This window comes from Hyperoodon ampullatus, assembly GCF_949752795.1.
Source record: "Hyperoodon ampullatus genome assembly, chromosome: 11".
NCBI classification, from domain to species: domain Eukaryota; kingdom Metazoa; phylum Chordata; class Mammalia; order Artiodactyla; family Ziphiidae; genus Hyperoodon; species Hyperoodon ampullatus.
The window spans coordinates 72,547,593-72,562,428 of record NC_136924.1 but is presented as its reverse complement, the minus strand read 5'-3'; the positions used below and the strand labels follow the sequence as shown (position 1 = coordinate 72,562,428).

At 41.7% G+C, this 14,836-nt stretch overlaps 1 protein-coding gene across 1 annotated transcript in view; it reads left to right on the top strand.

Annotated features, from left to right (window-relative positions):
* The window catches only part of PTPRB (protein tyrosine phosphatase receptor type B), a gene marked incomplete at its 3' end in the record, with an annotated part of 114,212 nt that overhangs the window by 78,126 nt on the left and 21,250 nt on the right, over positions 1 to 14,836 (top strand). The window contains exons 19-22 of the mRNA XM_079714194.1: positions 2,409 to 2,687; positions 3,227 to 3,380; positions 5,598 to 5,837; positions 12,459 to 12,565. Of these exons, the coding sequence (XP_079570320.1) occupies positions 2,409 to 2,687; positions 3,227 to 3,380; positions 5,598 to 5,837; positions 12,459 to 12,565 (780 nt within the window). The remainder of the gene's footprint in view (positions 1 to 2,408; positions 2,688 to 3,226; positions 3,381 to 5,597; positions 5,838 to 12,458; positions 12,566 to 14,836) is intronic.

Here is a 14,836-nt window from a genome sequence, read left to right as displayed (position 1 = left end):
CAGGGAAGCCCCTATTTTTCAATAATACCCAGTAAATGTAGTTTCTGAGATCAGATCAGATAGTTATTGGTTATTGATAAAATACAAAGTTGAAAATTAGAAATTTAGGCCAGTAGCTGTTTTGTTAATTCAACAAACATTAATGCTACAAAAATTATAACTCTTTGGATATTGTATCCAAAGAGTAGTTTGGGATCAGATAGGTGTGTGTCAAGAGAAATATGTGAAAAAGAACTAAGAGTTTTAGTTTATAGCAAGATCAAGAGGGATTTGCAGTGGCATATTGTGGGCTGTGTAATTGAATCACAGGTGTTCGAATCTGATAGCTCAGTTGAGGTTGGGCTGGTCAGATCACATCTGGAATATTGTATTCGGTCCTGGATGCTAGAATTTAAGAGAGGCATTTACCAAATGGGGCCTGCCCAAGAGGAAAGCAACCAGCACCAAGGGGGACTCGATGCTGAGTTTTACGGGGAATGACGGAATGAACTTTGAGGGTTGCATTAGTTCAGATTGGGTTTGGCTGTGGGTAACAGAAAATACAATATAACAGAGGATTAAACAAAACAGAAGTTGAGAATTCTCATGTAAAATCATTCCAGTGCCCCATTTCTCACAAACACACTCCAGCCATGCTGAACAGCTTGCACTGCTCCACCAGCCACCTTCCCACTCCTCCCAGCACCACCCTTGGTGCCCGGGTTCGTGGTTTTCTCTGCCTAAAATGCCCCTCTCCCAATATCTTGGCAAGGTGTCATCTCTGCCAGAAAGGCTTTGCTAACTCCTGCCCACCACTAACGCCAGAAGCAGAAAGTTGTCTGTCACTTCACACAGCATCCTCTTCCCCATTTCTTCTGGTACATTCTCTTTTCTACCTTGTATTATGACTGGTTTGGACTCATCTCCCTTCCTAGAGGTTACGGCTAATACCTTATTCACTTCTGTACTGTTCACAGTCTCTAGAAGGGCACATCGCACATAGTAGGTACTTGTTTCTTAGTGAATGGAGATGTAACCTGAGTCTTGGAAAACAGGCAGGATTTAGAGGTGAAAAGGAGGAGAGAGAAGGAACTGAGGGAAGAGATCAAAGCAAATTTCCATATTATACTTTGTGTAAATTAGTCAGAATTATGGATTAGGCAGGATGTTTTCAAAGAATTTCTCCAAAGCTGAAAGAGGAGGTGTCTTTGGGTCTCAGCTGTGACTTGGTTTGAAGGGAGCTCAAAAGATTAACATGCAATTAATGTTTGAAAAGACACAATTATTGTCTGCCTCAAAGGCCAATTCTTCCTCTATCCTGAAAAATCCTCGGCTTAATTTTTTTTCCTAAATCATCCTCATCTAACCTGCTGTGCCTTAGCTTACATTTATAGACCTTGATATGAAACAGGAGTTCACTCAGTAGCACACAGATGCTGAGTGTTTGCTGAGGACAAGGACTCCTGTAACAAAGCACGTGTCAGGGGAAGGTGGGTCGTGCTCCAAATCAGAGCAACAGGTGCTGCGCCGGGAGGGCCAAGTGGGTCTACACATAGTTCCCAGAAGAGCATATATAACGGGGTAACCTACACAGTTCGGTTGTTAACTTGCACAGTCACGTGACTGCTTTTTTTTCAGACTCATGGTTGTGTCACTCACAGGAACAAATAAAATCAGCTGCCATTCAAGTCCCTACTGAGTTAGGCACTCTATCAGGCAGAAGAAAGTGAATGACCATAAGCACAGGGGGATGAAACAGGGGGATGGAAGAGTCTGGCATATGTGGGGAATCACAGCAGTTCAGTCCCTGGAGCATGGCGTGTGAGCAGGGAGGGGCAGGCAAAAAATGGAAGACAGGGACGGGAGCCAGATCCAGAAGGTAAAAGCGTCAGCAGTGCCATTTCTTACTCTCCTCATTTTAAGAACTAACATTTATTGAGCAGCTAGCGCGCCAGCCACTGTTCTGGGTGGCTGTGCATGCTTCAGCTCATTGAGGCATTACAGTAACCATATGAAATAGGTATTCTTAATTTCCCCACTTTACAGATAGGGCACAGATACATTAAATCACTTGCCCACGAGTGCGTCGCTGGCAAATAGAATTTGAATTCAGGCAGATCAAGCCGCACCTCTCGGCTACTCTGCCCCACCTTCTATCTGACTTCTGCCACTTGATTTCAGTGCCCACGTGTACATTTGTGTTTCCAGTCACAATGGCACCTGGTGATTTTTCTAAAGGGACAGAATTTTAATGTTTAGTGTTTCTCAAAGCGGAGTCTCATAGGCAGAAATCCCCTTGGAGATCTATGAAAGACAATTCACATGAAGATTGAGAATTATTTATTTAGTTCTCTGAGCTAGTTGGAGCCAAAGGAGCTAAAAGGATGTCTCACAGAGTTGTGAAAAGTATCTCTTCCTGTCTCCTTTAGAGCCAGACAAGATACAGAATCTGCATTGCCGTCCTCAGAACTCCACGGCCATTGCCTGTTCTTGGATCCCTCCCGATTCTGATTTTGATGGGTACAGCATTGAGTGCCGGAAAATGGACACTCAAGAAGTTGAGTTCTCCAGAAAGCTGGAGAAAGAAAAATCTCTGCTTAACATCATGATGCTAGTGCCCCATAAGAGATACCTGGTGTCCATCAAGGTGCAGTCAGCCGGCATGAGCAGTGAGGTGGTCGAAGACAGCACCATCACCATGATAGACCGTAAGTGTCCCTGGAGGCGCGCACAGGGCGTGTGCCTTTCTCCGTGGTATCCACTACCCCTGTTCACGTGCATACGGCTCACCCACATTAGTGTGTCTTGTTGTCACTTGAAGAGGACCTGAAAGGCTCTGGGAAGTAGAAACATTTCTCTGTGTAACGCATGCTGGCAGCAAATAAGTTAAATGATCTTAAAGAACCTGAATGAGTTAGTATTTAAATACATCTCTTCGCCTGACATAGTTAGAGCCATAATGGAGCTTTTAAGCAGTTTGATGCTACAACTTCAGGAAATCCTGCTGAGGAGCTGCCTCTTTCATTATGTTTAATGTGCTACTGGCAAATCACTTCCTCTGCCTGCTTCCCTTCAGGAGAGGAGGAGGTTTTCTTGATTCCAAGCATTACACACACACACACACACACACACACACACACACACACAGAGTCTGATGTAGGTGAGTAGAGATCTTCATTTCACTGATAGTTTATATGTTAAAGCATAGTTGTGACCCTTCTTGGTTCCCCCTCCACCCTTCTTCCAGGCCCTCCTCCTCCACCTCCACATATTCGGGTGAATAAAAAGGATGTGCTAATTAGCAAATCTTCCATCAACTTTACTTTCAACTGCAGCTGGTTCAGCGACACCAATGGAGCTGTGAAATACTTCACAGTGGTGGTGAGAGAGGCTGACGGTAAGTGATCACGAATTAACTCTGCTGTAAGACACAGGATTACTTTCCCAAAAGTCACTGTGGGAGCTCCTTTTGTGACAAGTTTTTAAAAGAAGAAAACTTAATTTTTATGTCATTTCACTTTCTCTCTGCTGGATGCAGGGAGATGTAACAGAAAACTGCTCAAAGGTTCTTTCAGCAATAAAGCCTATTATCTGCTGGGTTTAATTATTAAATGGGCGAGTAATATTAATAGCAACTACATCAGTAATAACAATAACCATCATTTCTTGAGCCCGTACTACGTGCCAGGCACTGTTGGAAGTGCATTGCATGTACTGACTCATTCAGTCTTCTTTGCTACTTATTCAGTCCCGTTCAGCTCCCTTTTTCTGCCATTAAGCAGCTATATGCTTCATCTGCCTTCCCCCCTTCCTGTCTCAATACCTGCACCAATCATACACTCCCAAACCACCCACCAATTCACAAAAATATTCAAAAGCTTAAATAAAAGAGGGGAAAAAATGATCATGAAGAGCAGTCCTCCTTTCTCTACTGAATTTTCAATAATATGTTTCATTATCTAGTCCACTAAATTATTCAGTGTTACCCAATTCTTATGGATCAGGCAAATACTAGGTAATTCTTATAATAACATTCCATACAACCACCAGGTATGATCTTTAGAGCTTATTACATCAGCAGTTACCAAATCATCTGCAGGAGTGCTGTATCTGGGGGCACACATGTCCATATGTGTATTTGCCACTGAGGTCTTGTGTGTTATTTCTCCAAAACAGATGTTTGTGTCTGGAATGACATTAATATATTCTACATGTCTTATATTTTTCAAAATTGTTTAAGGTGCTGCACTGGAGTTTCTTAAGCATCCCAGACTATTTTAACCCATTTGTGGGCAATGGGAAGCTTTAAACCTGCCATGACAAATGTTGGAGCTAAACAGTATTTCATTCTCACTGTGTATTTTTACATTTTATTTAATTGTACTAGAGCTGGTTATGCATAATTAATTCAATAATTTCAAGGGTGAGTGTTGCATTCCAAGTTTCCTCACACATCCTAATTGGAGATAAATAGGTGAACTGTAGAGAGACTTTAACTTTAAGTAGGCTGCCCTGAAGACAGTGTTTTTCTACCTGAATATAAGGCAGTAGCTGAAAAAAAGTAATACCCCAGAATTCAGCCTCGTGTGCTCCAGCCAGGTGGGTTTCAATTATTGATGTCCATGGAGATGGGCTGTGCTCCCTCTGTTGATCTAAGATAACAAGCCATCTCACATAAGTGTCATTTATAGCATATATACTCTTCCTAAAGACAACCTTCCTTTTAATTACTGCCAACAGGGTAATATTTCCAAGATCCATTCATTTTTGAGCAAATTTTATTAAACAATAGAAGTTTAATAAATTGAGATTGAGTCCAGGGTACAAAGAAGCCCCACGTACCACTCCTTAAAGTTCACTGTAAATGGTATCCAATCTCTGTAATATTTTCCTTCCTAATTATGCTTTCCTCAAGCCAACATCAAAACGAGTTTGCAGTGCCAAAACACACAGCAGGCTGGGTGGACAGGGGAAGAGTTCTGGGAAGTGTTCTGCCTGAGGGACCAAATTCAAGCCAGGATTAAGCTGTACTCAAGATAACAGAGCAGGACACGGAGCAATTATCAGACTGGGCACGGCAAGGGGAGCGTGCCTGTGAGGCACGCTCTGGCCTCAGACCTGATTCCTCTTATCTTTTCCCCATTTCCCAGGTCATAGGGATCTCCTTATTCGCTCAGCTACAATGGTTATTGGCTGGGTAGAGACCTTTTTGAGTGGCTTGACTCACAGCGGGGAGTGTCCAACTTTCTGGAGTTACGGGACACGTTATCGTTGGATGCATGAGCCACCCTGTCATTCACACATATTTTATTTCCTAGAAAAATGATAGTGTATGTGTATGTGTGTGTGTGTGTCTGTGTGTGTGTCGGTGTAGATGAATATGCATATATAAAATGTTGTATATGCACTATTTATTTTTAATTTTTACTTATTTTAGAAAAAGTGAATTAAATTAATTTCATTGGGAGAATTTCATAGCATCCTTTGAGATCACAGATTCTGCACTCCAGGGATGACTGGAGATAGTGGGTGAGGAGGTAACCTCAGAAACCTAGTTAGAAATCACTGAAGTCACAAGAAAGTCAGTGCTTCACTGTGGGTTTTCTCCCTCCAGGCAGTGATGAGCTGAAGCCAGAACAACAGCACCCTCTGCCCTCCTACCTGGAATACAGGCACAATGCGTCCATTCGGGTGTACCAGACTGATTATTTTGCCAGCAAATGTGCGGAAAGTCCTGACAGCAACTCTAAGAGTTTTAACATTAAGCTTGGTGCAGAGATGGAGAGCCTGGGTGGAAAATGTGATCCCAATCAGCAAAAATTTTGTGACGGACCGCTGAAGCCGCGCACGGCCTACAGGTTAGATGTATTACTGTCATTTTGCTAGAAGGGACGTGCTGCATCACGGGACGCTCAGCTGTCCGGGCCTCTGATGCACACGAGCTCCTGTAGATTAATAACCTGTGTTACGAGAGTGCTCTATGTTTCACTAGGTGATTTATAAAAGTTGTATTCCTGCCTGCGTTCACAGGTAACACGTAAAGAAGGCCTTCACATTGTGCAAAAGCTCCAATTCATTGTGTGAAGAATTGAAGGTTCTTAATAAATTGTCCTTTCTCCTAAAACTTCTCTAGTATGAATCAGACAATTTACTTACCATGTTAACCACTGTGAAAATGTCCAAATAGAAAGATTGAGTTCAGGGAGACTCAAGAAATATGAGGTTTTATATTCCACCTTTAGTGAGGACTGGAATTTACCTTCTAAGGTGTAACAAGATAAAAGTGCTCTTTGGTCCAGATAGAACCCTTGAAGGGAAAGGCCCCTGAATGAGTGGAAGTACCCTCTCCTCTCAGTAAGATGGCAGATGTAAAGGAGCAGCTATTTGGTTTGGCCCCAGGGAGCACTACTACAGCCAACAGGCCCTTCCATCTGTAGGAATTGTCTGTGCCCTTCATCTACACTATGCTCCCCGAAAGCAGGTGTAAGTATACACAGCCCCCCAAACCAGGATCCCCAAGAGATAAAGAACCTAGGCTGCCATCTTGGATATGAAGCCACAGGCATCCAAGATTAATACTTCTGCAGAGGATGTGCCTTCTCTGTTGGGTTTTGGCAGAGCTGATATCCAGCCAGTATGGCAGTCAGTCAGGTTCTCTATGGGCCAGTGTCCATTCTGGTTGGTCAGTGTCCAGGTCTTATTAACTCTTGCATATTTTGAGTATCACCCCTGAATTTCAGCAGAAACTTTTCTGCCAGCTCCAAAGGGAGACAGTGACACGGCATCATGTCATTCTTAGCCCCTCCCTTGCATCAACAAAGGCAGGCCAACAGTTTCCCTAAAACAGAGGACTCACTTTGAGCAGGAACTCTGTATAGATACCTCTGCCCAGGACTCACCACAAAAGTGCTACTGCCACACAGCCAAGGTTGGCACCTCCAAAGTAAACACACACAAACTTATTAGTGATGTTTGCTTGAGGAAAAGGCCATATGAGCCTACCTGAAGGAGATGAGATCTCAGAGAGAGCAAAGGAGAAATATAAAAGAGATCAGAATGTCGGGATCCTTTAGTTCCTATTAGAATCAAGAGATGCCTCAGCTCCTTTGTCACTTGGGCTCCAGGAAATTTGAGGAAAAGTCTCCTAAGGGCTATTTTCTCTTTGTGGGTTGGAAAGTTGAGGCTGTTTTTGTTTGTTTTCTTATTTGCTTTTTGAAAGAGAAGGAGAGAAGATGACTCATTACTATGTTTAAGAAAGAGAACAAGGGGCTTCCCTGGTGGCGCAGTGGTTGAGAGTCCGCCTGCCGATGCAGGGGACGCGGGTTCGTGCCCCGGTCCGGGAGGATCCCGCATGCCACGGAGCAGCTAGGCCCGTGAGCCGTGGCCGCTGAGCCTGCACGTCCGGAGCCTGTGCTCCGCAACGGGAGAGGCCGCAACAGTGAGAGGCCCGTGTACCGCAAAAAAAAAAAAAAAAAAGAATGAGAACAAGAAGCTAGAGAGAGTTCATGTGTGGACCAGGCCCCCAGTCTCCCAGCACACTCCTTCCTGTCCATAACAGCAGCCAAGGTCCTAGGAAGAGGCCCTGCATTCAAGTTCCAGCACTGCCACTTTTCAGCTGTGTAACCTTGTAAATGGCATTTCAGTTCTCTAATTCTCACTTTCCTCATCTGCAAAACATCACAGGACTGTCCTGAGGAGTCACGTAGATGACAGATCAAACCTAGCCATGTCCCTTCTAGATTAAGGTCTTTCAGTGGTTCCCATTCATTTCCAGGAGCAAGTGAAGATTCCAGAGCAGGGCACACAAAGCCCCCGCCTCCTCCCTCCTGCCTGCCCCGCCAGCTTTGTCTCCCACCATTTGCCCCAAGTACACTCTGCCCTTTTGCTTTGCCCTATTCCTCCGAGTTCCCTTAAATCTGGCTCTTTTAGACCTCTGAGCCTTTGCACGTCCTTTTCACTCTATTTGGGATGCCCTCCACTCTCCCGTCTGACTGGTGAATTGCTTCATACACTTTAAAAGCCAGCTCAATCTGCAACTAGCCCGCGCCACCCCTGTTAACCCACAGCTGGGCAGTTGGGCCCTCAGCTACATTTCCACAGCACCCAGTCTCTACACCCCTCTAATCCTCCAGTTAGCAGTGGGTTTTAGCCCTTTGTTTAATAGCCTACCCTCTTCACTAGGCTTCAAGAGCTCACAGTCCAATAGGGGAGACAGACATGACATCAGTCACAAAACAATATGGCAAGTACCGGGCACAAAAGAGATACCATTAAATGTTTATGAACAAATAAGGGAATGAGCCAAGATGTTCTATGAAGAGACACATTCTTATTATAGCTTAATCACCTCCTGCCGTACTAATTTGTTTTCTAGGACACAGCCTTCCTCTATTTCTCCACATTTCGTTCACTCCTGTGAACAGCATGCCAGGCAGATAATGCTTGATACGCGCACAGAGAAGCGCATGCTAAGTGACCCCCCGTGTGGTAGCTGCTGAAACCAGGCTCTGTGCAGGCAGAATTCTGCCTGTCTCACGACGATAATCACCATGGTGACCCTCAATGCTCTCAGGCATCTTTTTTTTCAGAGAGAATAGGTAGACAGGAAGGAACATGGAAAAAGAAAAATTAGGATTGAAAAGAAATGAGAAATGCTAGGTTTAGCTGATATGCAAGTTTATTATGTCAACGAATGTATAATGTGTTTCCGTTCATTGTTGGGTTCCTACTATCCGGGTATATAATTAGCGTTGTTCCGTATGGGAAGAGAACGGGCAGATCATGATGGGTGAGAAGCAGTTTGGAGGTTGGGGAAGTGCTGATCTGGTTTTGTTTCTATTCTAAATAGAATAGCAACGTGACCACGATCAGGTTTCAGCTCCTCTTGACCTCATTTTCCTCAAATGAAGGAAATTGAACCACGTGATCTGTAACTTTGTGCTATAGAATTCTGATTCTGGACACATTTAAAGTTGAAAAACTTACTATCAGATATCAGTTCATTAAAATAATCTTATATACATAAACAGAAGACATGTCTGTAAAATATGGGCAGAAATGTTGAAGGACATAAGAGGGGTATAGGTAAATAAATGCTATGAAGTTTCAAAAGGCTTCTTGAAGGAGGTATCATTTTGGCTGGGCGCTGAAAAGTAGGGAAGAATTTGAAACTATGGAGATAGAGGCAAGAGGAGATTCACAGTGCAGAGGCAGAAATACACAGATTGTTTAGAAAAGAGCAAATACTCCCATTTGAAAGTGGGGGTCATGTAGAGGGGTAGTGGGGAAGACAAAAGCAGGAAGATAGGATGGGACAGGATTCTGAATAGGTGCTAATTGCTGGGCTAGGAAATGTGGTTGTGGTGTCCATTACCGGAAGGGTTTAAGGGCAGAGTTCCTGTGGACCTGCTAGTTTCAAGCCAAGCCTACAGTAAGTCATTATCTCCTTCCAGGGTTCCTAAAGGCCCTTATTCATCTGGATCCATTTTGTACTTTGCGTTTGCACCTGTGAATCCCAGAATTCCAGAGCAGGACCTGTCAAGGTTGTTATACCCAATGCTTTTATTTTCACAGATGAGAAAACTGAGGCATAAAGAACTTTGGGAACCTTTCACCTAATCAGTGACAGTGAGAGCTAGACCTCAAACCCTATGCTTCCTAGCCCAGGCCCTTTTTGCCACCCCTCCAACAGAAGTCACTGCTGTTAAACCAAAATTAAGCCAAGAGGAAATAAGAGAAAGAGATTTGTACTACGAGTCAGAAAGTACTGAGTTTGGTTTTCTTTTACCAGCTTTCTCTATGATCTTGAGTGAGAAATGGAATCTCCCCAAGCTTCAGGTTCCAAATCTCTGAAATAATATCATAACTTTCTTATACTGGAGAGGTTGGAGATGGTCAAATAGAATCATATTTATAGAAGTTCTTCACACTTACAAATCACTATACAAATAAAAGAGACTTTTTTTAACATCTTTATTGGAGTATAATTGCTTTACAATGGTGTGTTAGATTCTGCTGCATAACAAAGTGAATCAGCTATACATATACGTACAACCCCATGTCTCCTCCCTCTTCATCTCCCTCCCACCCTCCCTATCCCACCCCTCTAGGTGGACACAAAGCACTAAGCTGATCTCCCTGTGCTATGCGGCTGCTTCCCACTAGCTATTTTACATTTGATAGTGTATATATGTCCATGCCATGCTCTCACTTCGTCCTAGCTTACCCTTCCCTCTCCTCGTGTCCTCAAGTCCATTCTCTATGTCTGCATCTTTATTCCTGTCTTGCCCCTAGGTTCTTCAGAATCTTTTTTTTTTTTAAGTTCCATATACATGTGTTAGCATACAGTATTTGTTTTTCTCTTTCTGACTTACTTCACTCTGTGAGACAGTCTCTAGGTCCATCCACCTCACTACAAATAACTCAATTTCGTTTCTTTTTATGGCTGAGTAATATTCCATTGTATATATGTGCCACATCTTCTTTATCCATTCATCTGTTGATGGACACTTAGGTTGCTTCCATGTCCTGGCTAGTGTAAATAGTGCTGCAATGAACATTGTGGTACATGTCTCTTTTTGAATTATGGTTTTCTCAGGGTATATGCCCAGTAGTGGATTGCTGGGTTGTATGGTAGTTCTATTTTAAGTTTTTTAAGGAACCTCCATACTGTTCTCCATAGTGGCTGTATCAATTTACATTCCCACCAACAGTGCAAGAGGGTTCCCTTTTCTCCACACCCTCTCCAGCATTTACTGTTTGTAGGTTTTTTGATGATGGGCATTCTGACTGGTGTGAGGTGATACTTCATTGAAGTTTTGTTTTGTTTTGTTTACATCTTTATTGGAGTATAATTGCTTTACAATGGTGTGCTAGTTTCTGCTTTATATCAAAGTGAATCAGTTATACATATACCTATGTTCCCATATCTCTTCCCTCTTGCGTCTCCCTCCCTCCCACCCTCTCTATCCCACCCCTCTAGGTGGTCACAAAGCACTGAGCTGATCTCCCTGTGCTATGCTGCTGCTTCCCACCAGCTATCTATTTTACGTTTCATAGTGTATATATGTCCATGACACTCTCTCGCTTTGTCACAGCTTACCCTTCCCCCTCCCCATATCCTCAAGTCCATTCTCTAGTAGGTCTGTGTCTTTATTCCTGTCTTACCCCTAGGTTCTTCATGACATTTTTTTTTCTTAAATTCCATAAATATGTGTTAGCATACGGTATTTGTCTTTCTCTTTCTGACTTACTTCACTCATCGAAGTTTTGATTTGCATTTCTCTAATGATGAGAGATGTCGAGCATCCTTTCATGTGTTTGTTGGCAATCTGTATATCTTCTCTGGAGAAGTGTCTATTTAGATCTTCTGCCCATTTTTGGATTGGGTTGTTTGTTTTTTTGATATTGAGCTGCATGAGCTGCTTATATATTTTGGAGATTAATCCTTTGTCAGTTCCTTCGTTTGCAAATATTTTCTCCCATTCTGAGGGTTGTAAAAGAAACTCTTTTCATGGGAGAGACTCCTTTCAATGTCCAAAGGTATAATACATTAGCAACACACACCGACCCCTCCCCTCCCAGTTAATGTGTGTTGACTCCTTGTTACCCTTTGGGGACATTGCACAATACCTCCATCAACAGTCTGTTATTCCTGGAAGCACAATTTTTGACTTGGAAGGTTTCTTTTAGAGATGGAAATTATAGATGTGATTGTTCAGTATCAGCTTGAAGATGCTGAGGAGATTATACCTGGACCTGGGCATGAGTGAGAAGGAGAGGGCAAAAGGTCAGAACAATTTGTCCTGGCTGGTACTAATGTTGGTACTACTTCAACATTATTACAGGATGTGCCCAGATACTTTTGGGTGGAGCAAATCTAGGAAAAAAGAGTCATCCATTACTTTTCCTACGATTTAAATTAACCCTAGAAAAAGTTTTCCCATATAAACTGATCCTCATACTCTCAGTAAACCTACAGTCTGGGAATCTTCAGGATAGAATGGACTGAAGAGGTCACCCAAGCCAATCTATAACTTAGTGCAGGGCTGCTGTCCTACAGATTCCCTGAGAGCTGGTTCTCCAGTCTCTGCTTAAACACCCTCAATGACTGGAAGCTCACTACCTATGAGGCAGCTCATACTCTAAATGTTAGAAAGTGATTTTTTGTTCCCATATTGCTCTATGACTTCAGCCTACTAAGCTTAGTTTTACATTCAAGAATGTAAACCTCGAGATGATAGGGACTTATTCTTTGCAGTATATCCAGCTCCTGGACATGTACTGGCACACAGTAGGGGCTCAATAAATATTTGATGAATAAATGAATGAATGCATGAATGCACGAACCCAGGGCTATCTGATTTCATAATTCATACCCTACCCTACATACATATTGACCAGGTGACCACCCTGTTTCTCCTTGACCCTACTGTGGTGAGTCACTAATTTGTACTTAAATAAATCGGTTTTCTTTTCAGAATCAGCATTCGGGCTTTTACCCAGCTATTTGATGAGGACCTGAAGGAATTCACAAAGCCACTCTATTCAGACACATTTTTCTCTTTGCCCATCACCACTGAGTCAGGTAAGGCTAACCTTTCCATCGACTTTACATAGTCTGCCAAACACCATGTCACCTACAAGAGCCTCTAGCGGGGAGATCTGGGGACTTGGCTGATGGTGGTAAGGGGAACATTTATTTTTGCTTGGATTTTAATCTTTATATGATCATGGATTGATGTGGATTAGAGGAATTTCACAACTTCTGTAGCAGAATGGACTGAAAGGGGATTAATCGTGTAAAGAAGGTAGAAAGAAGTACCAGATTTTTTTCCTATTAAAAATGATTTTTTTTAAAAAACAGTGGATGAAAAACATTCAAATCAAGAGCTTGCACAGGCCAAAACAGAAGTAGGTACAAAAGGCTTTCAAGTCGTTAGTGGGAATGTGTATATGAAATATATACATAGAAATGCATAGAAAAAAAAGACTAGAAGGAAAATACACCAAAGTATTAGTGATGAATATCTCAAAGTAGTGGGATTACAGGTGACTTTTTTCCTTTTGTTTATTGTACATTGTTTTTACATGATAAAAAATGTTAACTTGGCTTTACATAAATTTATGTTAGAGGGAAAGCCTGAGTAATCATAGTAGCTAATTTTACTTCTCATCCTGTGGAGCAGCAGTTTTAAGCATTGTGCTTAGAATATACCTGATCCTCACTACAACCTTTTGAGGTAGATCCTATTATCATTCCCATTTTAAAGGTGAGGATTTGAGATACCAAGAGTTTATGTAACTTGCCCAAGAGAGCAGAACTGCAATTCTGGCACTTTCTGCCTGACCTCTTAACCTCTGCACTGCTCGGATTCAGAATATTTCCAACATGCTGAGAATGGCTTTATTTTTTAGCACATTGTTCTTTGAAACCATTATCTGCCCAGCCTTTCCCTGTACCCAGCCTTCCACAATGCTTGGTCTCAGGAAGTTCTTCTTTATAGCTAAAACAGTCTCTCATGCTGTATGACAAAAGATGACTCAGCCTCACAAACGCTCCCATCTATTTATGCCGCATATAGGGATAATCTCCCACTTTTCAAACCAAAGAGGGATCAGAACACAGGAGGATTTAGATGTGTTTGCTTATAATTTAATGTTAAGTAAGGGATTTGTAAACACAATTCTTCCCTATTTAAATTATTGTTATACAACAAAAATTGTATGTAGTCCAATAAAGGAAGATAGTAAACATATATCCAAAAAAGAATATTAACCACAGTAAAAGAAACATGACTGTGTTGATTTGGTAAGTCTTGAAAAGCACATTGAATAAACAAATCCAAGGGCTTAAAATGCAACTTCAAAAATGGACTAGTCCACAGACCTAAATGTAAGAGCTAAAATGATCAAACTTTTAAAAGAAAACATAGGAGTAAATCTTTGTGACCTTGAGTTAGGAAATGGTTTCTTAGCTATGATACCAAAAGCACAAGCAATAACAACAACAAACTAGATAAATGGGACTTAATTAAAATTTAAAACTCTTGTGCTTCAAAGGACACCATAAAGAAAGTGAAAAGACAACCCACAGAATGGGAGAAACTATTTGCAAATCATATATCTGATAAAGGTCAAGTATCCAGAATATACAGAACACTTACAACTCAATAATAAAAAGACAAATAACACAATTTAAAAATGGGTAAAGGATGTGAATAGACATTTCGCCAAAGACAATACATAAATGTCCGATGAGCACATGGAAAGATGCTCAACATCATTAGACATTAGGGAAATGCAAATCATAACCACAATAAAATACTACTTCACACCCACTAGAATGGCTATCATCAAAAAGACAATAACAAGTGTTAGTAAGGATATGGAGAAATCTGAACCCTTTTACACTGCTTATAGAATGTATCAATAAAGTGGTGTAACTTCTTTGGAAAACAGTTTTGCAATTTCTCAAAATATTAAACCTAGAGTTACCCTCTGACCCAGCAATTCCACTCCTAAGTGTATACCCAAGAGAAATGAAAATAAAAACTTGTATATGGAGATTCATAGCAGCTTTATTCATAATAACCAAAAAAATAGAAATAACCCAAATGTCCATCAATGGCTGAATGGATAAACAAAATGTGATATATCCACACAGTGGAATATTATTCAGCATAAAAAGGAATGAAATACTGATACATGCCACAACATGGATGAACCTTGAAAACATGCTAAGTGAAAGAAGCCAATCACAAACAAAGCACATATTTATTTCTCAATTTATTGTCCAGAATAGGCAAATCTATGAAGACAAAGTAGATTAGTGGTTGCCAGGGTCTAGGGAGAGGGA